General features: G+C 42.3%; 1 protein-coding gene across 1 annotated transcript in view; it reads right to left on the bottom strand.

Annotated features, from left to right (window-relative positions):
- ARHGAP6 (Rho GTPase activating protein 6) overlaps positions 1-22121 on the bottom strand; it is a 244454-nt gene that overhangs the window by 75258 nt on the left and 147075 nt on the right. The window contains exon 2 of the mRNA XM_039874318.1: positions 4911-5070. Within this exon, the coding sequence (XP_039730252.1) occupies positions 4911-5070 (160 nt within the window). The remainder of the gene's footprint in view (positions 1-4910; positions 5071-22121) is intronic.

Raw genomic sequence — 22121 nt, 5'->3', positions numbered from 1 at the left:
TTTATGACAATTTAATAAATGGATAAAGATAATTTTCATTCGACCTCTTTTTCATATTTTCTCCTTTCTACTGTCACATAATTATTTGCCCACATGATGTTTAGATCAATTTAGCGATATTACAGAAACGAATTTTGTTGGTATGTTTTTTGGAATCACATTCAGTTCGTAGATCATTAATGACATAATTAACATCTTTATTTTATTGATTTTTCTTATTCCCCATGAATTATATGTCTTTTCTATTTATTCCTAACTACTACTCTTATCCAACTTAGATTCCATGGCCCGGGATTACAATCATTCCCTTGGAAACTGAATTAGTTTCCTATCACTGCTGTAACAAATGACCACAAATTCAGTGGCTTAAATAACTCAAATGTATTTTCTAACGTTTCTGGAGGTCAGAAGTTTAAAACGAGTCTCACTGGACTAAAATCAAGGTGTTACCAGCGTTGCGGTCTTTTTTAGAAGCTCTGAGGAGGATCCGTTCCCTTGCCTTTTCCAACTTCTACAGGCTGCTCGCATTCCTCGGCTCGTGGGCCTTTTCTCTATCTTCACAGCCAGCAACAGCGCATCTCTGTGACCATCCCCCACAGTCATATCTCTCTCTGTGACTACAGCAGGGAACGTTTCTCAGCTTTTAATTCCCCGTGTGATTAGTTTGGGCCCTCCCAGATCCTCCAGGGTAGTCTCACTATCTCAAGGACTTTAACTGACCCCATCTGCGAAGTCCCTTCCTGCATGTGAGGTGACACGTTCACAGGTGCCAGGACTAGGACATGGCCATCTTTGGAGGCCAGTGTTCTGCCTCCTGCAGATTATTCTCCGCTGCCACGTCCCTCTCTACCGTCATTGAACTTGACTAGAAAATCCTAACTCCAGGGACAAGAGATTTGAGTTAACGAGGGCTGGGACTTTAAAGTGCAAAATGGGGTGTTTTCCTTTAGCAATCTTAAGCTGCCAGGATGTATATTTCGTGATTTAAATTCTTAGCATCCACCCTCAGATGCACGTTACGTACCTCCTTGCCACCCTACGACGTTGCCGGTCCATCAGCAGCCCTCTCTCCCACACTCCCCTCCTCTCTCCTCACACTTCCGGGACCTCCTTCCCATCCTCACTCCTAGCGTATGAAATTGCTGCCTATTTCACTGAGAGTGGAAAGGCAATTCCACATGCTCTGCCACCATCTCGTAATCCGCTCGTATCTGTACCCGTATATCCGATGTCCACCCATTACCGTAGCTCAAGAGAAAGTCAAAGCATCTACTTGTGCCCTGGGTCGCACACCTGCAGTCCACTCTAGGAAATCACCCGAGTAACTTCCCAACGATCCAATCTCCGATTCTTCCCTCTCTGTGGTGAATCCCAGCAGCTGATAAATATGTCATAATATCGTTCATCTGAGCCCTGGCGACACCAGTCTCGCCGAGGGACAGGGTTCTTTAAACAGATACTCATAAATAAATCCCTACAATCGTCCTAAAGTGACAAAGAACAGAAAGGCGAGTTTGAGTATGTTTTCATTTTCATGATGCCCATTGTCTCACCGGGCTTGGTATCATTTCTTTAGGCCCTAGGCCCTGGCCGCTATATTTACATTCTTGGCTAAATAATTCACACAGAGGATCTGACCCAGTTTACAAGTTCCTCTCGGGGGTTTGCATGGAACCAAGAGGCCATCCCCAGACCAAAGCTGCCATCATAGCGCTCGGCACTGGCCACGCATTTGAAGGATCTTGGTAAATATTTGCTGTCTACAATCATTTGCCCAAAACAATAGTTTCAGAACTCCTAGGTGATGTCTATTTTTTTTCCATCCAGCCACATAGTCCCGCCTCTCCTTCATAAGCAAAGAATTATTTGTAAATCATTAGTTCCCATTTTGATAGAAAATATCAAAGTAACTCCTGTAGCCTGAACATTTTTGAACACCTTGATAGAACAAGTCTTTTTCTGAACGTGCTAGGAACCACAGTCTCAGAAATAAGCCATGAAGACAGAACTGTCAGCAGACAAGACAAGTTGTACAAAACTGTTTGGTAAAGGTTATTTATTTCGCGGACTCTTTAAGAAGCAGGAACACAGAGAAACATTAAATTAACTGGGTTTAAAAACAAAGCTGCAAAGAATATTTGTTCCCTGATATCTGATGTACATTCAATCTAGGTTGCACATAATTTTTTAGAGTCATCATTCCCTTCACTACGAATTGGGTTTGTCAACAACATTTTTTTTTTTTTAAGGAACTGAAAGACCATCTGTGCTTGCGAAAGGGAACTAGGAGTCTCGGGCCCACCTGGGCCACCTTGTGAGTTACTGGGGAGGGGAGGGCAGGCCTCACCTCCACCCCACGAGCAGACCTAGACAAGGCGGGGCAGGCTGAGTCTGTACCAGGCAGTGGCAGTGACCGGCCTGATAGTCCTTAGTACTCATTTTTCACCAATTGCCAAAGTGGTTTTCTTCTTCATTCAGCTGAGGGTCTCTATGTGTTAGATTAGCCTGAAAAGGTATAACAGGGGGAGGGATTCCTCCAAGGAGGGACTGGCTGTGATCGTGGTGGCGAGCAGAGCATGACAAGGGAGCTGAAGGAGCAAAGCCGAGATGCGCCCGTTCCCCCAGCCCCTTGCCGTCATCTACTGCTCCGTTCTGAACTCCTTCGTGACCTCCAGCGGTCCCAGATTCCAGCTTAAAGAAGGGAAGTGGCCCTAAGAATCAACATCCACTGGAAATGTCTGTGTGGTCAGCGTTTTGGTGCTTCTCTTTCTACTCAACCAAATGGAGCCTCAGAGGCGAATGCCCCAGCTCACGCTTGGGGACGTGAGGGGACACGTCCTCACACCCTGGTCTTCAGGCTCCCAAGTCAGTGCCTTTTCCATGAGCCACAGATGAGCCAAGCAAACAGTGCCGCCGGCACGGTTGTTGACAGACTGTGAGTACATGTCTATGTGTATATCAAGGCCGCTCAACCGCTGCGCTTGGACGCCTGTGGCCTGACAATGCTTGGTGCGGGGGACTGCCGTGTGTATTATAGGATGTTTAACAGCATCCTGGCTTCTACCCACTAGCTGTCAGCTGCATCCTTCCCCAAGCTGTGACAATTAAAAGTGTCAGCCGACATTGCCAGATTTATCTTGGGGATGGGGGGCAGAATCACCCCTTGCTGAGAACCACATACCTGTGTGTGTGTGTGTGTGTGTGTGTGTAATATGATATGGATTAGTTTATAAATAAATATTCATGAAGCATCCCCTCAGCCCCCTAATAGAAGAAAGCAAAGTAGGAGTTCTGCAGATACTGAAATCCTCCAAAGCAACCTTCTAGCTTTCGGATGTCCGCTATCCCTCTTCCACTAACTCCACATTCCAGGCACGGCAGCCAATGCTGCTTTTACGGTGGGCTTACTCTATTTGTATAACATTATAGCCTTTCATTGTACCTCACATTGCGTTTTTGCTATACACTAATATAAACTTTTGTAACGTGCCCCTACAGAAGATGGTAAACAATCAGAAACGGACCTTTACTGATAAAAGAATTTCAAATACACGCTTCTCATCTTTACCAGAATCAGGATCTGTGTCTATCTGGCAAAAACTCAGCCAGCCAGGCCTGCACTGGCTCCCGTGTCAGAGGGGTGAACCCCCAGCTTAGACGTGCCAGGTGAAGGACTAAATAAAAATGATACCACCTCACACCTGTTAGAATAGCTATAATCAACAGGACCAGTAATAACAACTGTTGGAGAGGATGCGGAGAAAAAGGAACCCTCATACACTGCTGATGGGACTGTGAATTGGTACAGCCACTACGGAAAACAGTATGGAGGTTCCTCAGAAAACTAAGAATTGATCTACCATATGATCCAGCATTCGCTCTACTGGATATTTACCCCAAAGACTCGAAAACCCATATCCGAAAAGATAGTTGCACACCGATGTTCATAGCATCATTATTCACGGTGGCCGGGACATGGAAGCAACCGAAGCGTCGTACGATAAATGACTGGCTAAAGAAGCTGTGCTACATATATACAATGGAATATTATTCAGCCATAAGAAGAGATGAAATACCGCCATTCGTGACAACATGGATGGACCTTGAGATAATCTGCTAAGCGAAATGAGCCACACAGAACAAGTTGAAAACCACATGATATCACTTATATGTGGAATATAAACCTAAAAGCAACAAACGAACAGGACCAGTAAACTGAGACTCACAGACATGGACAATAAACTAAAGTTTACAAGAGGGTAGAGGGTGGGCGGAGGGGGGAGGCAGACGGGGTAAAAGGGGTCAAATATGTGATGACAAAAAAAATCTAATTATGGGAGGTGAACACACAGTGTAAATATAGATATGCCTTACTGTTAGAGTGTACAGCTGAAACTTATTGGATTTCGTTAACCAATGTCACCACAAAAAATTAATTAATTAATTAATTAATTAATTTTTTAAAATGAGTTAGCATTGGTATAATCCCTGATTTTCAGTTCGCATAAGGTCAAATGACAAGTTTAGCAGATTGCTGAAACATTCTTTTTAACTCGTTAATTTGAAATCACGTTGACATAGACACGGTTTTTCTTCAAACCCTTTAAGTTGACCTTTCTGAAACTTCTTTTTAATTGGTTGTTCTGAAGCCACATAGATTGTTGAGAGACACAGGGCTTTTCTTTTCAAAGGCCCTAGCTGACCTTCCCTTTAAGTCAACTTAGTCGATAGTAAATTGTCCCACTTAAACATGTCTTTCGAAATGGACACTAGTGCCAGCCAATGATTACGAAGCTGTAGCGTCCTTCCTGTGTTCCGTTAGGTGTGAGATGAGTTTGCACCCTGCGGCTGTGGCAGAGCACATGTTTGACCCGCAGTGTTCCCTGACAGAGTGACAGACAGGGCCTTACCTTTGGGAATGGTGATCTGACAGCTCAGGTCACAGTCCTGCTGCAACTGATAAAAAGCCACTTCCTGCAGCCGCGCTCTCTCCAGCTCTGAGAGACTCTGGATGGGGACCGACCTCAGCCGCACGCTGCGGCCAGACATGCTGTTCCAGGTAAAGTCACCCTGCAGACCAAGGGGAAACAGCCAAGGTTACACAGTTTGCCTGCATCTCACAAACCTCCTGCTCTCTCTTAGTAATAAAGTCAAGCAAACGCCATCATTTTGTTGTGAAATTGGCTCTCAATCTCTAAAATCAAACCCGCTTTTAGTTGACCGTGGATTTTCTCAGTCAGTTGCAAAACTCAAAATCTCAGGGACCTGCTGGGTCACCTGATGCCACGTAATGATGCTCACACGGGCCAAAGGAAACTGAGCGGAAAGATGTGTCGAGGGTCCTACTGCTGCTCTTCTATGGGAACCTATGGACATTTTTTGGCTTTGTAACAGTGAAAATGGCCACCAATAGCCACCAAGCATGCGAGATGCGGGAGGGTGCGTGTGTGTTGACAGCATGCTCTGTACCAGTGACTGTACCTGGGGCTTTTCAGTTACTCCCTCCAACAACCTGATGAGGTGGTTACCATTTTTGACACTATCTAATAGAATATTTAATAATATGATAACATTATATAATATAACATAATATATTTATAATATGTAACAATATATTTTAATACATAATGATGATACATTATTATAATATATGCAGATACTCCTTGACTTACAATGGGGTGACATCCCAATAAACCCACTGCAAATCAAAAATATCGTAAGTCAAAAATGCATTTAATACGCCTAAGCTACCGAATATCACAGCTTAGCCTAGCCTATCTTAAACGTGCTCAGAACGCAACGTCCAAAACACACAGGCAACATCGTCCACTGCAATACTTGTTGTTTATCTTAACGATTGCGTGCCCGACTTGGGGCTGGGCCTCGCTGTCATCGCCCGGCATCACGAGAGAGTGTCACAGTGCGTATCGCTAGCCCAGGAAAAGATCAAAATTCAGAATTCGAAGTACAGTCTCTACTAACTGTGTATCGGTGTAGCATCGTCATAAAGTTGAAAAATCCTAAGTCAAACTACTGTAAGTCAGGGACAGTCTGTACTTATGATACATTATATTAATATTATAGTAATACATAGTATATGTAAATATGATTTAATATAGATAAAATTGAGGCTTGGGGAAATTAAGTAATTTCTCCCAAACATAAAACCTACAAGATCTGGAAACAACTAGGACTCAAGCTACTAAAAGCTTATGCCCTTAATTAAACTCTATGTTCAATTGTAAATACTAAATTTCTATTTACAGAACTCTAATGAGTTATTTTGAGCACAAGAAGTACAGAGATATGATCAACAAGAAGTACAAATATTTATGGAGACATCGAATGATAAACTACTCCACATCAAAGAATCAAAGCAGAGATTCCCACAATCCTGTGCACGCATACACATCCTGGATGTCCACTCAGAGTGAATGGCTCTATCCTCATGCACACGCTGATGGTAAGAAACAATACTTCACGGTCCTGTGAAACCCAATGTCCCCTTACCCAGCAGGACTCCCTGTGAATGACAGGTATCAGCCAGGGGACCTATTGTTTCATCAACAATCAAGAAAAGTTTTAGAAGAAAGGAAAAGTGCTGGTCCCGCAGATGTGTGTGACACTTAGGAATCCCCTAAGACTTCACTGTCCTTATCTCTCACCCTTAAAGAAGGGAGGCAGAAAGATCGGCCCCTGCACTATTAAGATACCTTTGCTCCCTTCCCGCAGCAAATTCCTGTCTAGAACGTTCACTCCAAAGAGTGAATGGCACCGTGTTAATGCTTTGATATTTTTCCTCTTTATCTGGGATTTCATTTAATTATTTATCCATTTAGTAAACAACTGGAGAGATTATACTCTAGTAGGGGCAGAAAAGAAACAAGGTAAATAAAGGATATAGTGAATTAAATAATGGTAACTGCTAGCGAGGAAACGCCAAGCCATGAGGGGGTTGGCAGTGTGGGTCAAGGACAAGGACACACAGCTGTAGATCGAGCACCAGGAAAGACCTCACAGAGAAGGCCACGTCTCAGCGGAGTGAAAGGAAGTGAGGGCTTTTTGTTTGTTTGTCTCTATATGTATGAATTTGCATCCAGAGAATAATGAGGAAGACTAGCAGGAGCTCAGGAGAGGCTCAGGGAGCAGGATGCGCCAACGAGGCTGGGAGGGGAGCGAGTGAGTCGATCTAGGTGAAGTGGGTAGGCTGGAGTCACATTTGGAGAACTGAAGAAAATTCTTCTGGGTCTACCGTCTTTTGGATTTTTTCTTTTTTCTTGTTTTGGTATAACTGGATTAAGCACAACTTTAGACAGTTAGTAGTTGGGGACCCAGGCCTTGGGTGTACCTTCACTCACACCCTTTAAGCTTAGGGCGCCGCGAGGCGCGATATCCGTGAATTGCTTTTTTTCCCGTCCCCAAATGGGAAGTTTCAGATGAGTCGATGAGTTCTACATGTGAAGTTTAGGTATCTAAGAGAGTCAACTGCTTTTTAAAGTGTCAAAATAGAATTACATACCTATTTTTAAAGAACATTTAAAAATATAGCCTCCAATGGGTTCATTTATCTCTATATAGCGGGGGTTGGCTATCTTTTTCTGTAAAAGGCCAGACGGTATATATTTTGGGCTTTGTGGGCCATGTGGTCTCTCTCAAACCCTGTCAAAACTACTCAGTTTTGCCACTGTGGCACGAAAGCGGCCATAGACGATCCATAAATGAATGAATGTGGCTGTGTTCCCATAAAACTTCATTTACAAACAAAGGCAGAAGACCAGCGGACTGTAGTTTGCCAACCTCCGAACCACAGCTTATGACTGCAACAAACCAATCCCTAGAAGGTACATTTTATTTTTATTTACTATGTCCTCTTGGTTATTAATTCAAACAAAATTTAATGCACACCTGTCCTTAAGGAGTTGGATTTTGGTAGAAAGAACATTTGCAATCCATAAAATACAGAGATTGTGATACTAGAAATAAGTACCAAATACAACGAGGCCCCTGGGAGAAAGGCCTTGACATTTGTCTGGGGATCAAGAAGGGCTTTATAGAGAAGGTGGTGTTTCAGTGGAGACTTAAAAGTTGAACTAGAGGGGTAAGGTTGCTGTCTCTTTGATACTTGAGATGGGGGGGGGGAAGAGGGAGGTGGTGGTTACAGACAAACAATTGAAAAAATTAGGCTATTTAAAGTACTCTAAGGCTGAAAGGAGTAAAACAGCGGGAGGCGAAGCCATGCAAAAGTCAGGGCCAGATCCTGGAGGTCTCTCTCTGCAGGCATTGCGAAGTAGATTGGATTTTACTCAGCAGGTGATGGCTAGCCATGGAGAAACCTCCGGTAAGAGAGGAACATGCTCAGATTCACATATAGGAAAGAATATTGGAAACAAATTTCCGAAGGATTTGAGGGAGGGAGCAAGTCAAAGCCGTAGAGATCAGAAAAGACGCAGGGCTAGCTAAGATGATGATTCACATTTGAACAGTGAGACATTTAGAACAACATAGACGCTCGGGGACAAATTAGATGCAGTGGGGGTGGTGGGGGAGGCCAAATCTAGGATGACTTATGGATCTAGCTTGAGCCACTGGGAGGATGGTACACTAATCACCAAGATAAGGAAAGGCAGAGGAAATTAGTTTTCGTCGGGGAAAGAAGGAAGATGTTCAAGTTTTGACATTCTTAAAGCGATATTTTATTTAAAAAATAAAGAAAGAAAACACACTCCCAAACCTGGCAGAACAGTACCCGGCCGGTTTTACATCTTTCTTGAGCCTCCATTTTCTTTTCGCAGCTGAAACAGTTTCAGCGCAATCAACTCATACATAGTTTTGAAACTGTTTCACAAATGATTACACTTAGCATCATAAAAGGTGAAATGCGATGCTTTAAATTTCTCTTAGTCCGTTATGTGTTACGCCCTGTGATTCTTAACTTCTTAGATGTTTTTAACTCCTTTAGTAAATCTGGAACTTTTAACTAAAATTTAAAAAAAAAAAAAAAGCCTTGGTCTATTTGTAACGACTTGAATTTTGGAGTTATTTTCTCCCCCAAGACTAGTTCTGTAGCAGCTGATGGCTGGGCAGACGGCTATAGCCAGGAAAGAGTGTGGTACTTTCTTGGAAGCAGGGCATCTGCATTGGTCAGGCCCTGGGGGAGTCATTTCCAAAAGGAGGTAGGATGTGGTTCTTAAACACATCCTTTGCCTCTGACTGAAAAAACAATTTTCCTAGCACAGAAACTTAACAAGGAACAAACAAGGAGAGACTTCACAGGTGCCTCCAAAGGTACCTATTATCAACTGAGCGGCATCTTAAATAACGATATCATTCAGTTACAGTTTTGATTATGGGTAATGAACCAGATTATCTCGTATTCCATTATAGGCCACAAATTTGAATGGCTGAAGCCTACAGAATATACACAGACCTGGAAGAGTCTGTATGAATTCATCACCGTCCCATCCCTCAGCCCTCCGCCCTCCATCATCTCATAGCATTTTGCTACCTGTCAATCAGCAGTAATGAATACATCAAATAATCTGCATCTTCCCCTACGTCTCATTTCTCTCATTGCACCCAATCTATATTTCCATGACTGCGAATTTCAATAGAATTTGTTTTCAAATTGAGTACATGCAATTTCAATGGTTTTTTTTTTTTTAACCTAGAAATATGCTAGGTCCATTACTGAGAAATTATAGAATTAACACAATTAACACATAGGCTAAAACCATATTCACTCAGAGTGCCTAGGGATAAAGTCAGGACGTATCAGTGACTACTCTAAGTGACAGAGAGCGATGTTCTCCGTTTTTATTTTTATCCTTAATACGATATAGACATTTGGAGAATCAGGAGGCCTAATTTCAGAGCCGAGTACGGAGTCAAGTAAATGTCACAACACATTGGCTAGGAAACCCTGAAAACATTATGTCGTAAAACTATAGTTATGTTGCTTTTACGACGTGATAATTTAGTGTTCGCTTACGATGAGTTACTCTTTCCAGTGCATCCACCTTCCTAATTTCAACCCACATCATCTTTTAAAATTAATTTGTTTAAAGAGCCCTTCCTCAAAGCATTCAAATCATCTATGCAAATTATCACTCCCCGCCTCATCACCTCTCTATTCGGGTTCCTACAGCTGAGGATGGGACCCACACAGAATGTTGGGGGAGTCACCGAGCAAATGCATGAAGTTTACACATCTCCTCAGTTGCCTCCTCCTAGAGTTCTCAGGGGGTCACACTGTTTATGTGCTTATATATTTTCCTTTATATTATAAAAATTGTCAAATATAGGCAAAGAACGAGATTGGACTAATAAACCCTCAGAGGTCCTGATCCGATTTTCAGATGTGGCATCAGGCATGCATTTGTTTTAGTTTCCTGACTGACTGTCCCATGCAGCTGGGATTGAGAACTACTGAGCTCAAGGGCTGATTAGATTCAAGTTTGAGTTTGCAATCCTCGTTGAGTCTGGTTGTAGCAAGTCTGTTGTTCCCACCACCAAAGAAAGATGCGAATCCACCACAACAAAGAAGGCCATTTCTATGATAGTCATAATAGTGACCGTGTTACTTTTTGAAACAAAAGGTTAGCTTTAGGACACCCAGGAATAAGCATGTCCTTTTATCGAACAAATGTAGTGATGCCATAATCCTTGTTCATTCGATACTGAGCAACGGCAAAAAAATGGCTTGACACTCTTGACACTCAGAATCTAAGGCCTATGCTCTTAGCCACTGCAATATCCTGGCTCATACAAGCTTGTGAGATGCCCTCCAGCCTGCATTTTGCTCTGTAGCAGTAGAGAGAAGTACAGTCCAGCGATACAGGATGGAAGCTGTGGCAGGCGGAATAAATGTCCCCTGCCCCAAAGACAGCCGAGCCCTGATGCGCAGAACCTGTGACTAGGTTACAGGTTCACCCGGCAAAAGGAACTTTGTAGATGTGATTAAGCTACGGATCCTGAGACAGGGAGATTATTTGGGTCATCCAGAAGAGTCCAACCGGATCACAAGAGTCCTTACAAGACAGAGGCAGAGGTGGCAGAGTCGGAGAAGGAAATGTGACAACAGAAGCAGAGGCGAGAGAAAGAGAGAGGGGAGAGGAGAGAAGGAAGAGGGAGATTCGAAGACGCTAAGCTGCTAGGTTAAAGATGGAGGAAGGAGCCACGAGCCAAGAAATGCAGGCAGCTTATAAAAGCTAGAAAAGGCAAGGCCCAGATTCTCCCGCAGAGCCTCCGGAATGAATATGCAGCCTTTGACATCAGCCCAGTGAGGCCGAGGTCAGACTTCTGATCTCCAAAACTTCAAGATATTACATTTGTGCCATTTTAAGTTTGGGGGTAACTTGTCACATCGGCAAGAGGAAATTAATACAGAAAGAGGAGGAGGGAGCATTGGAGAAGGAGGTTAGCGGAGTAAAGGGGACTGAGCTCAGGTGACGTGCACTCCAGACACTTCAAAAAGTCTTGACCTCGCATCAGATCCTTGTTTCCCTACTTCTCAGGGCTAAGGTGGCACCTCAGACTCCAGGTATCACTACCAATGATTGATGCTAGACAGGTTCCAAGACTGGAATTCTGGAAGCGCTTTTCTCACAAAAGAGAATTATATACAGTTATATATAGTAGATATTTTAGGCCTCTGTGTCACACGGCGTCTGTCACAACTACTGAGGTCTGTACCACTGGAGCACAAAAGCAGCCAGAAACCATACGCGAATGAAAATTCCAATAAAACTACTCATGGCACTCTAATACGAATCTCATATAATTTTCATGTCACAAAGTAGTATTATTCTTTTGATTTTTTTCAACCATTTAAAAGTATGAAAAAACATTCCTAGCTCATAGGTCATATAAAAACAGGCAGCAGGCTGGATCTGGCTCTGGGTACAGTTTTGCTGACCCCCGATATAAAGGGATTGGGGTCATTTGGGACCCTACACATATGTATTTAGAATCTACTGTCACATGCCAGAGACCCAGTCCTAGGACCCTGCACCATGAGCTACACACATCAGCCAGATTCATGAGGGCAAGAACCTTGTCTGGGTGATTTATCTTGGTGTTTCTTGTATCCCAGACAGTACTTGACACTTAATTGTCACTGAAATATTTGTCAATCAGGAGGTTAAATAAATTGGGTACATTTTGAGTTTGATAAGAAATTAGAAACTAACCAATCCATATGATGTTGTATCTACACGGGAGAATGTCTTCTGGATTTGAATGAGCTGCTAAGAAACAGTCTTCTGAAACAGAGCCTGTGGATGAGCCCCAACGCCAGTATGTGAGGGCAGAAAATAAATGTAAGGGTATCAGACCTAAGGAGTACTGCATCCATAACACCCACGCTCACCCATCAGACCTCTTACGAGCAGGAAGACATGAACACAAAGGTTACTGTCGCCCTGTAACCCTCACGACAAGGCCCGCAAAGTAATAATAAGCACCCAAAAGAGTACCAAAGCCCACTGGCACAGCACATAGTGTGCTTCTGCTGGCTGTTTCTCAACTCTCAAATGCTACATTCCAGTCAGCATTTTTCTTTGGTGACTGTTTATCTCATAAATGGATAACTCATTTGAATGAAGGCTCTCTGGATCCAGTCTTCTGAGTGGTCATCATAGGATTTTTTTTTAAAGATTGAAAGTGGACGATTTCAAATTTGTTTCAAGTTCATAACTGTAAGTGAAGTCGAAACGGACCCCATGTTTCTGGATGGATGAAGGGCCCTTAGAGTTGTAAGAAATATTCTTTTATTCTGGGGTACTGTGAACATAATAAGGGGTAGCAGTATGGCACAAAAGGATATACACAGTGATTCTCGGTGGTGATTTTGCCCCCTCATGGGCATTTGGCAAGGTCTGGAAACATTTTTGGCTGTCGCAACTCTGGGGAGGCATCAGAGGGGCTAGTCAGGGATCCACTCAACGCCCTCCAATACACAAGGCAGTCCCACAATAAAGAACTGCCTGGCCCGCAATTTCCATAGTGTGGAGGTTGAGAAACCCTGACATTGCATAAATTAGGTCTGCAGTTAGATCCAAATTACATAGAATCACGTTAAAATGATGGTGTCAGGATATATTAACAATCTTTTATGAGTTCTGTTTACCATCGAAGGCACGCACTATACATTCTTATGTTTACTATGCCTTATTACGTATATTATACATGTGTCATTCTGTATCTAATGTAAACAAACAGAATCATTGAAGTTATTTAGAATTAGCATTAAGAAGCACAAATACCATAAACCAAATTAAAAGAGGCAAACTAAAAGTCTCAATACGCTAGAATCTAGATTAACTGGAGAACAACTCACCAAAAGCATTAACTAAAGAGATTTCCTTCCCATCAGAAGTATATGTCTCCATATTTAGAAAAAGAAGCAAAAGACAAACTGAGAAATCAACAATCTAGTATCCATGATTTATTCAGAAAGGTCATTCTTTTGAGCGAAATCGCATCTTTCCAAACAGACTTGATTTTCCCATGAAATACAATTGATTGAAATCATTTGGGTTTTGGTCCCTACCACATTGTTTTCTTATGTCCTTGAGACAAGTCTCTAATGGCAGCATCTCTTTAACCTCAACCAACTGTAAACTTCCCAAGGTCAAGGAGCCAGCAAGGAGCGATTCAGGGCTTCTCAAAAGATGGCCTGAGGATTCGGGGCAGTGGAATTCCCTGCACAGGTGATTCTTGTTAAAGATGCAGGATTCTGGGCTTTAAGGCAGACTTACAAAATATGGGTCTGAAAAGAATGGAGCCCAAGCACCTCAATCAAAAACCAGCATTGCCAGGCGATTCTTATTTTTGCACGATGAAGGGTGAGACTCACCGGTATGGTGGAAAAGACTTGGGTTCAAATACATTATGAGCTCTTTAGCAAGATTCAGAATATCTCTGAGGCTCGATCTCCTCATCAATAAGATGGAGCAAAGAACAAGACTTAACTTTCAGGTTCATAGTGATCGTATGACATGATGTGAGTCAATTTCTTGTACAGTGCCTATTAGTTCCCAGTAAGCCCTAAATACGTGGCAATTTAAGCTATAATTAATATTAATCATCATTATTCTGAATTTGCATCCCCTTTTTAAGCCTGGCGGTTTTATTGACAACGAAAACTCTTAAGAAATGTGTGTTGAATTCATGCATAAATGGCTCCACCCTGAGTAAGACACCATTTCTAGGTGCTTATAAGCCAACCAGCTAAATTGTGGTTCCGTATGGGTGAGAAGCAGAAAAAAAGACCAGACCAGTACACGTTAAGGCCCCCAAAATGGCATGCCATTTAGATCAACCATTCCAGGGCCTGAATTTCTTTGAACTGTTTTCTACTGTGGCCAGCTGTCATTTATGAATAATTAGTACAGCCAAGGTTCCCAGATAATCACGATGTGTTGCCGAAGCATGGCACAAGTTTCAAGACCAGGCTCACAACCAACGTTTCTGAAAAGAGCTGCCTACTTCGTTATAACTCCAAAATAAACACATCACCAATGACAAGGAACTCCTGTCTTCATGAGCTTCTGGGCAAAGTCAAGGGTATTTGTGTAGCTGTCACACCCCTGTTTGGACTCTTAAAAGAGGTTATTCCTTTATGAACTCCACAGGATAACATTTGCTAATTCTTCCTCTCAATTTTTCAGCCGCCCCTCAACAGACCTTTAAGAAGCTTTAACATATCTACTATATCATACAGGTTTTTTATGTTTTATTTATCTATTCTGGTCCGCTTTTTTTAAAGCAGGAATTTTTGAAATTTCTGACAGTTGGTAGGTAGGGCAGTACATTTTTACCTTTTGCCTTAGTATGTTTAGCTAGTTATCGCTACACGAGGTGTCAAAATTTGTCACAGTAGCATGATGTAAAAGTGCGCCTCACTCATTCGACAAATACCTAATGAGCACCTTCTGCAGGCCAGGTGCTATTCTAGGCCCTGGGGATTCGCTTGTGAAGGGAACAAAGGGCCCCGCCCCAAGGCGGCTTCCAGGCTAGTGGAAGAAACTGATGAGACACAAATATAATAAATGAGTAAATGACATGGCAAATACATGGTGATAAGCCCTAGAGAAAAAGAAGGGTCCAGGAGGGTGAGGGGAATCGGGGGTGATGGGAGGGTTTCCAGGACACGCTTACTGAGAACATCACATCTGAGCCAACTCTCCCGGAGGTGAGGGAATGAGTCAGGCAGATTTCAGGAGATGAGCGTCCCAGGTGGAGGGGAGTTGACACAAGGGCGGCTTAGGGATAGCAGCTAAAAGCAAGGGCTGGCAAACTAGGCTGCCTGGGTTCGAATCCCAGTTTTGCTGCTTCGTAGCCATGTGGCTTTTAGCAAGCTATTTTCCCTCCCCATGTTTTGCTGTCCTAATCTATGAAATAGGGGTGATGACAAGCCAGGGTATGGCAGGCTACAGCCCGTGAGCCGAATTCTGCCTACTGATTGTTTTTGCAAATAAAGTTTTATTGCAACGCAGCCACATTCACTTAGGTATTGGCTACTTTCACATTACGATGGCAGAGTTGAGTTTGGCAGAGACTTTCTGGCCTGAGAAACTGAAAATATTTATTATCTGGCCATTTACATAAAAAGTTTGCTGACTCCTGGACTAGGCTACAAGGAAAGGCACATCTGTGATTAGGATTTGTCTTTGGGGTCAACATTTTCCACTTCTCCTAAGATGTTGTTTCTCTAGGCGACATCCCAGATGAAGTCTGTAAAGGAATCACACGATGTGGTAAGAACTGGAGATATTGGACAGTACGTAAAAGCTAGGGTGAAGTAAAAGTGGTTATCTGTAAATGGCCTATTCATCTGGATTATTGATAAACCAAAGAAGTAGAAATTAACATTGTCAAACCCGGCACTATGCTAACACCATTAAAAAAAACAAAGAAACAACAAACGCCTCTCAAGTCTTACTTCCAGTGGAAAGAATCCTTCCAATGGTTAGCAGAAAGGGGACACAATCACACAGTAGAAGTCCCCAGGGTCAAAATCGTCAGAACAGAAGGCCGACTTCATTTCTGCCAGTCACCAATTGAACTCTCACTGTTAAGCTTCGCTTGAATCTTGGATGGGGAAGAGGTAAAGCGGCCTGCCCAGAGCCCACGGCTGCGGAAAACAAAAACACTTGCGAGAAGTAGAGACTTCTCAATGACAGGGCGAGCAGCTAATGCTTTTGCTTGTCTTTCTATAATTACATTTAGTTCACCGAAATTAGGACAATAGACCCCTGGAGATAGATCAGACCTTGAAGACACTATTAACATTTATAGATGGTCCACCCTCTGCTATTTACTGTTCTAAACCCTTTGTATTAGCTCGTTTAATTCTTACGACGACAACTCTAAAGACTGTGTTATCACTGTTATTTCCATATTTCAGGTGAGGAAACCTAGGCCTGGGTCTCAAGGAACTTGTCATGATCTCACACCTAGTAACTGGCAAAGTTGAGATTTGCAGGCTCCAGAATCCAGACCTATAACCACTATTTGTATTTCATCACTTTTCACAATCGATCAACTCAAACCCAAGCAAGGTCTAAAGGAGTTAGGTGACTTCTGCGGTAGCAGAGTGGGATCTGGGGTGTCAGAGTCACACTCCGCCTCTTTCCACCACCCAGTCTCTTCATTATGAGACATACCTTCATAATAAGGTAAGCCAGACGGGGCTGAAAAATCCAGAAGCTTAAGGTTTTTCTCTTTTGCAAAACAGAGCACATTAGATTTATTACTAGCCTTATCTAATATGCGAGTTGTTCTCCGAAGCCCACATTTATCACAGCCGCAGCAAGGACAGTGTTGCACTGAGTTCAAGGAGCCCAGAGGGAGAGATAAGCCAATTTACTGTTGCAGACCTCAAAACAGCCTGTGCCGAATCTTTTGCAGAACTCAGCCCAATCATGCGGTTCCGTTTCGGCACGGTACGCTCCCTTCCTGCTCCAGTTTGCTCATTTCAAGTCACTCCGACATTATCGATCAATCTAAAAATAACGTTCTCATAAATCTCTATCGGCACAGACAGTACTTCGCTGTCACACATCTCAGACGGTGATCCATCTACTTTCTTCCCAAATCACAAGACAGATGTGGAAAAATCACATTTTATCACAATAATCTTCTCAAAAAGAAGTATAAGTATAGATATTTTTATTGCTTACCCATGAATTATATTCGGCTGTGTCTTTGCTGTCCTAATTTAACTGAATTAGGCTTGTAGTAGGAACTGGAGTCTGTTTAAAAAAAGGTTTTTTTGTTTTGGTGAAAAATGCATCCTGAAATGGCAGATTACATCGACTGTCTGAGAAATGGCCCAGCTGGCATAGCTGTGACTCCTCCAATACCTTTTGCTGCCACAGACCTCCGCTACCTTGAATCCTGGGACCAAAAAAAATAGTCTTTTCATCAGACCATTGAGAAGTTCTTGTCCCTTCGGAACGGAGGCAGAGTTGTTCATTGAGGTGAGAGTGAGGATTGAGAGAGAGAGAGGGGGTGTGGGGAGTGTGTGTGTGTGTGTGTGTGTGTGTGTGTGTGTGTGTCTGTCTGTAAAACAGAAAAGTGTTGGGGGAGGGACAAAAAGAACGCAGAGAAATTGAAACTGGATTTCCTGCTTTTTATTTTAATAAGACTATTTCGAAGAGGTATTCTAGAGTTAGGAAAGGATGCCTCTAAAAAACAAAAAAGTCCGCCTTCCCACAGGGATCTGCAAATGGTAATTGGATTGTAACTGTGCAAACTGTCCTTATTAGGAATCAACCAAGGAATGTTGGAAGCCTGGGGTAAAACCCCCGAGAGCGCGATGGAGCATACAGGGTGCTTTCTTTGTTTAGGACAAAGTCTCAATTTTTAAATGATATTTTGGACCCACTGACTTCTTCATTTTTCTAATACTAGTAAAAACATTAACAAACAGAAAAGTTTCATTCCCTTTTATTGAAACACAACACAGGCTCTGAATTTTATGCTCTTTGTGGAACAATAGTCCTTGAGAAGTTGTTCATTTCCTGAACAGAGGGTGCGGAGGTCGGAGTGGATGCGACCACGTGGTCACCTTTAAGAGGGTGCAGGTGGGGGTGGGGAGTGGGGTGGCAGGGAGAGATCCATGAAGAGCAGAGAGAAAAGATTCAAAACATATCCCGATCACTAATTACCTTGATCTCCATGTATTTCACATGGCACCAAACCAAAAACAACTCAGAAAGACATCTTTGTTTTCCAGTCGATAGGAAGTTATAATTCTCTCGTTCTCTCAAATGAATTCCAACAAAGGAATCACTATGATTACAACTGACACATTGAGAAACGATTTCATGGAAGATCTTACTGACTCAAAATTTAGGGATTCGAGATGTTTTTTATTAGGATTCCATAAGGTTGACCATCATTTGATGTAAGCCACACGTAGCTTCTGTTGCTGCTGGTATTTATTTAGCAAGAGGAAGGAATTTAAAAACAATAAAATAAGTCAGATGGTTTTCTTTACTAGAATAATTACAGTTAAAGAGAAATTCAAAGTAAAAATTTACCATTACTGCATATACCTCTACGTCCAGTACCCCCAAAATCCAGAAACTGAAAATAGTCATGATTCTAGCAGACAGTGAATATAGTTCATATAATCTGGATACTTATCAATGGAATTTAGGCCCTCATTTAAAATGATTTAATATAATCTTTCGCATGAAGTTGATAAGTATGCAATTCATTTGTCACTGGCAGGCGAATGATCTTTTAGTTTATGAATAGAGGAAATCGACATGTAGCACTTACGAAGTCCCAGGCAATGTTCTAAGCATTTTATGAACATTGATTCATTTAACCACTGAAAGAATTGTAGAAAGTAGGTTACATTATTATTCCCGTGCTACAGATGAGGAAACAGAAGCTCAGCAAGGTTAAGTAACTTGCCCAAAGAGTCGCGACTTGTAAGTAACGCAGCTGTGATCTCAACAACTACGATATGGTTACGAATTAACTAGAAGGCAAAACCACAGTCAGCACTAGTTGGAGGCGTGCTGTAAGTGTCCAGTGAGAAATAGACATAGCAGTTTAATACGAACAATTACCTAAGACTGGAGTGGCCTTTTAAATCAATTACTTGATGGAGACATAAACTATCAGACCAATGAACGTGTCATTAGAAGGTGACTATTCCTTTAAGCGAATAATCTCAAATAATCTCAAGAGACAATGTCCCGTGAAATTGCTAGTCTGTTTTAAGAGTGGAACCAAGTCAAATCTCCAGAGGAAACACAGAAATAATGGAGAAGTTGTGTATCTTTGCCATTCTTTGGAAAGATGCATTCAAGCCAGAAAACAAAGGGTGAAGATAAGGAATCTCCTTTAAGGTTCAAATATCAACTCTTTAAGTAGAACCAATAAGAGGCTAAAAAGTCACTCAAACAGCCTTAGAAATAAACGTTAGGAAGCAATTAAAAGGGGGCCAATGCAGATGTTTGCTAACCAAAAAAGAAAAAGCCAGGAATATACTGAGTCCCAGCCCCGGCGCGTGTCCTGTTCGCCTCCCTACTGAACTGCGAGGCAGCTCATCCCTTCAATTTCTGGATTTTCACATGGAAAGAGAGCAGCTGATCAACTGGATGGCGAAATAAAAACTACTCTTTACAAATCACTTTTCAGAACACGTAGAAAGGTTTTTACGAATGAGAAGATAAATAGAAGTTTAGTGGCATCCCTCCAGTTGTAAGTAACATTCAGAAACAGGTAATGGTTTTATCTTTCGGAAGTTTGACTTCATCTGATCAAATGGCACACTGAAATTTCATTTAGATCACAATCACTACTGATAAACGTTCTGTTGGTCCGATTAACCCCTTTTCACCAGCCCCATAGAGTTGGCACTTAAGGTCTTAATATTTTTTCTGACCGTATGTAAAAAATGAAAATTGTAAAGGACATCTTACTCCTTCTGCTACCTTAAGCACGGTGAAAATGTGATATCTTTTAGTTTAATCATCAGACTCTACCTGTGGATTGCTCGGAATCTCCAGAGCTGAAGTGACAAGCAGCAGTCCCTGGTTGCTGTCATTTGCTTCCTTAACCTTAAGTAACTCTCTGTCCTTGCCCCACCCCCACTTGACCTTGATGTAATTTCCAGCATCCTCCTGCTGCTTCTATGACCTCTTTGCAGGAGGACTAACTTTTAGATCATTCGGATCTAAAAATCTACCATCAAAGCAAAGTATTAGGTAACTGGAAAGTTACTTAAGGCCACAAATCTGAAATAGTCAAAACCACACTAAAGAACATCTAACAGTTAGTGCTTATCGCCTCCATGTATACTTGCTATACTTGAGGAGGCAGGTACCAGGATCATCCCCATTTTGCAGACAAGAAAACTGAGGCAAAGGGAGCTTAAATAACCTGCGTGAAGTCACACGACTAGGGCGGTAAGGAGTTCAAACCCAGGCACTGTGTCTCCAGATGTAATGGGTTTAATCCTTATGCTACATCCCAGCATACCAGCGAGCTTTTCTTCAACGAGTCCCTTGGAAGACACGTGTGCAAAGTAAGTATGACACAGAGCACTCGATGGAGATCAGAAGTCCTCTTTGCAACTGGGAGAAATCTGGCACGTGCACGGAGGACAGCTGAATGTCCAGAGCCCTTATAGAATAAAGACACAAAAATGTGCACAGAGGCAGGGCAGCGGGAGGAAACAGAGCAGGAAGCCGAGGGGCCACTTAGCTCAGAGAGTAAGAGGATGAACCGGTGTTTATTTTCAGGAAAGAGGAACAGGCATTTTCGAAGACCTCCCAAACGTCATATCCTGTACAAGTAGAAATATTGCACTCTAAGTTTTGGGGTAGAGGTAGCATGCGATGACGGCGATGCTCTAGGAAAGATGAGCGAGGCACAGCAGTGCAAAACAGATGGGAAGGAGAGACAGCGAGATGAAGCGAGGGAGACCCATACAGGGCACCAAATGACAAAACGGGACTTTCGGCAGCAATAAAACAGGCAGCCCTTCGGGATGCTTTATTTGTGAGAGTCCCTCGGTTTTTCAATAAATCTGGATTCCCCAGGGACTCGGGTCTAATGTTATCCTTGGAGGAATACCCGGGAGAGTGAGAAATTCGTATCTTATTTTATGTGTTGGGGAGGGTGAACAGACCCTTCTCTTTTGGTTCTCGTAGAGCCATGTAGAAATGATGTCGCTGGTGCTAACGTGCTTCAGAGGGTGGGTTTCCTTCGTAGGCTGCTCCTTCTACTCACACTGCGAGGAAAGCCGAGTTATAAGGATGGACGCCGTAGGTTTCACCCAACAAGGACACTCAGAGAAGAGGACTCATTATGGGTAAGAGGTCACATAAACTCTGCAGAGTAGGCCATTTATTCAGATATGGGCAGATTCAATGCTCACGAAACAAAGTTATCTAAAAGATGCAGGGATGCTAAAGAAATATAACCCTACACTGGAGAACTTGATCTCAAATCACATATTTACGAACCGGAAGGAAATAAAGCAAGCCTTAAGGATAGATGAATATCATATTTAGGAGATTGAAAACTCTATACTGAAAATTATTAGGGAAAACAAAGTAGGCAATAACAACGAAATACTAAAGTGAATCCCTTTCTGTCTTCTCATTTCAATGCTACATTTGACAACATTTTGCTTCATCAATTGCACTTACACTGCAAAAACCTCTCAGTGAGCTTCTCCTCTAATAGGAAAGAAAAACGACTTCCTAAAAATTAAATTTAATAAACTTCTTACCTTAACGAATTAGTTTTGAGTATCACCAAATATATGAACATCGATCTCCTCTAATCTGTTGCCCAAAATGTGAGCCGTTGACAGTAAACCTCTCAGTTTTAGTTCAAGGTTATTTCCCTTATTAAACTCTTTCAATAGGTAGTTCAAAATTGGCAGGAACTGTTGTAATACTTCACTCTAAGTGGCAAAAGGTAACGTGTACATTTTCAATCGAAGGCTGGTTCTTAACCCATCTGAACCTTTACTTGTAGAGCAAATGAGCAAGCAAGCTGTTTTAAATTAAAAAAAAAAATACACACACACACACACATACACATATTTATACTACTGGACTGCAGAAAGAGTCTAGCTTGAATAA

This window comes from Pteropus medius, unplaced genomic scaffold (assembly GCF_902729225.1).
Source record: "Pteropus medius unplaced genomic scaffold, Ma_sr-lr_union100, whole genome shotgun sequence".
Lineage (NCBI taxonomy): Eukaryota > Metazoa > Chordata > Mammalia > Chiroptera > Pteropodidae > Pteropus > Pteropus medius.
This window is presented reverse-complemented; position numbering and strand designations above follow the sequence as displayed.